At 35.4% G+C, this 2,867-nt stretch overlaps 1 protein-coding gene across 2 annotated transcripts; it reads right to left on the reverse strand.

Moving 5' to 3' along the window:
- Positions 1 to 1,189: 1,189 nt before the first annotated feature.
- Positions 1,190 to 2,850, reverse strand: LOC109828606 (uncharacterized J domain-containing protein C3E7.11c-like). 2 transcript variants are annotated; one of them, XM_020395567.1, is made up of 6 exons: positions 2,535 to 2,850; positions 2,291 to 2,438; positions 2,019 to 2,211; positions 1,843 to 1,949; positions 1,544 to 1,757; positions 1,190 to 1,446 (listed from the first exon to the last, which is right to left on the reverse strand). In XM_020395567.1, exons 1-6 carry the CDS (start codon positions 2,621 to 2,623, stop codon positions 1,319 to 1,321), a joined length of 879 nt encoding a protein of 292 aa, XP_020251156.1. In that variant the 5' UTR covers positions 2,624 to 2,850; the 3' UTR covers positions 1,190 to 1,318. The 2 variants fall into 2 exon arrangements, with proteins under 2 accessions (XP_020251156.1, XP_020251155.1); XM_020395566.1 differs by having other exon boundaries at positions 2,291 to 2,444.
- Between the last annotated feature and the right edge of the window lie 17 nt (positions 2,851 to 2,867).

Below are 2,867 nucleotides of genomic sequence, written 5' to 3' on the forward strand. Positions count from 1 at the left end.
AGTGAGAGTATTTGTTGCTATTTTTTAAAATTTAGGGTATTTATGGTGTAGACTATCACTTATAGTAACTATTATGAAACTCTCTTCAGATTTAATACTTTATTGTGAAGCCCTTTAATATTTATTTTTTATTAGAAAATATCATATTGTAAAAAAAACTGTTTAAATTCACCTATCTATCAAATCTGTCACCTTCTTCTTCCTTTTAACATACATTCTCTTTCTCCAAAAGGCAAGACATAGATCAGAAGCTAAAAGTTACACCAACAGAGGCTAAAGTCAGATGATTGTGAGAGATTATCTTCATTTTCTACTAACTTTCTTTAAGTTCTCTTTGTTAGTAGTCATAGCTACTTAGGTTTGATGTGAAGAGAAAGGAGAAAGAAGAGAAGCTTTATTGAGGGGTATTTTACAGATAAGGGTATAAATTAAATCAGTTTTAACAATTTTAGCAACAGTGAGAGAGTGTTGTAATGAAAGGGGGGGGGGAAAAAACACTGTTAGGAGGTTTTATAATGAACTGTCAAATCTGAATTGGGTTAATTATCTTATAAAGTATCCCCGTCTTCACATAAGAATAAAGATGCATGGCAGCGTGTGACACTTATAAAGTCCTCAATGAAATTATAAAAGCATGGAGATTTTATATCAGCTTATGTTCACAACATTTATTCTCAAAAAAGTTTATATTTACACCGTGTAAGTATGGAATAATAATGGCGTTCTTAATCCCTCCACCTCTAAACACAAAGCATAATGTCGTATTCATATAACACTTGCATTTTCGTAATGATCATGTGTGTAGGTTTCCAAACTAGTCACACAGCAATTTTATTCTCTTGGTCATGACTTAATTTATTATTGTACCAATGATTTTGCTTGTTCTTGAGACAAATAAATTCTAGTGGCAACCAGCATTTGCATGCTTAATTTGTTTACAAGACAAGTAGTTGGGTGGTTGAACGATAGAGACTCATTGCCACACCTTTACTCTCAGATGTCACTGAATAGAAAAGTACAGTTCTAATTACTTGTTTTAACTTTTGGCAGCTATTTGATTGAGTGTTTCTCCAGCAAATGGAGGAATGATATCTTTTATACTAATTTTATTTTTATAGTTTCTCAATCAAAATGCAGAGCTAACATTTTTTTTAATTATAGCCTTTTCTGTATTTCATAAAAATAACTCTTAACTCAAACTTTTTGATATTCACACTGAAATTAGTAGTCCACTGGTCTTGGGTACATATCATTTGGACGCACAAAGACGCTTCTATCTATAATGTAAAAGGCAACATAATTTTTCTCTTGACCCTCCTCAGTTTTTCTTTGAGCCAAAGAATTCCCTTAACCAGTTCCATATTGCGAACTCCCACCTTAATTTCAAACTGGCTTCAAATCTTGCTTGAGCTTGGGCGGGTGTCTCCTCTTCCACAGCTTCTGATCCTGAAAATGAGAACCAACACATTTCAGCATTGAGCATCTTTTATTTTTTTAAACTAAATCTTAACACAAGTTGAATAACAGAGAAGCTAGTTCTCACTATATTTATGTGCTTGGGCATTCCGTTCTTCTTGCCGCTTCAGTTGCTTGTTGAAAGATTTGACAGCAGCGAAAACGTCTCTCGGCCTCTCCCAGCCTCCTCCAAAAACGCCGTGAGCCTCTTTAGGCTGTGGGCGTGTTAGAAACTCGAGCAACGGGAGCTCTTCCGTCTCCACCCAATGGATGCAATTGGTAGGACACGATTCAATCGAAACCTGTCACGGAAGAATCATTGCAGTTTCTTGACCGAGGGGGGAAAAAGGAAAGACAATTCTTCAAATTAATTGGTTGAGATTGTACGTCGATTTGCTTGTCAATATCTCCAAATTGAATTCTGACTCGGGCACATCCAAGAGATTCATCCATAGCAAATGTGTTGCTTGCATGGTGCACGCATTCCCTGCATCCTGAAACCAAATGAAATGTAACAGATGTATTTTTGTTGCTATTTAAGATGAGATTTTAATTCTAATTACCAACACATTTGCTTTCATCTACAAAGAGAGCCTGGGGTCTTATTGGTCCATTCCATGAGCTATAGCCCGAGCCAGAGAACTTGGATTCAAACCCTTCTCTCTTTTTACCGCTAGAGATATCATATCTTCTTTTTAGGTCCTGCTTTATCAGCGCATGGTATGCTTCATTAAGCATTAATGTGTATTCATGACCCTGAACAAAATAAAATAAAATCAGAAAAAAGAATTTGAATCCATGCTTAAATTGTAAAAATCAAAGATAGTTGAATTACCTTTTCGCCGGCGATATCAGGATGGTATTTCTTTTGAAGTTTCCTATAAGCCTCCTTGATCTCCTTGGGAGTAGAATCAACGGAGACACCAAGGAGCTGGTAGTAGTCTCTTGTCTCTACTTCTTTCTTTCCCTTTAGAGTGCAACATCTGAAGCTAGCAAAAGTATGTCAATTGTTATAATTCATCAAGAAGTGTGAAATTTTGAAGGAAAAAGATAGAGTTGTAGGTTGTTGAAGTGCTTACTTTGATCTGGATTTGATCGGATGGTGGGTTTTGAGAGGTTTTGGTAGGAACAAGTGATGAGTAGTAAGAGAGGTTCTGCAATCAAGCATCTTTTTTTTTCTTTTATCCTTTTTTTTCGTTTCTTTTTTTCCTTCGATTTTAGTACTGGATAAATTATACAAACCCAAAGAAGATTTGTAGCTTTGTGGAAAGGTCAGGGAGATATTTACTTGCTTGGTTCAAAGCCCTCAAAAATCCCCATCACTCGATAGTAACTAATATTATCCTACAACTTAAAAACGAAGGTTATTATCTTGTTAGGCAAAAAAGTTCAAAATAATTAGGTTGCATATT

Source organism: Asparagus officinalis, unplaced genomic scaffold (assembly GCF_001876935.1).
Source record: "Asparagus officinalis unplaced genomic scaffold, Aspof.V1 AsparagusV1_Un2805, whole genome shotgun sequence".
Classification (NCBI taxonomy): Eukaryota; Viridiplantae; Streptophyta; class Magnoliopsida; order Asparagales; family Asparagaceae; genus Asparagus; species Asparagus officinalis.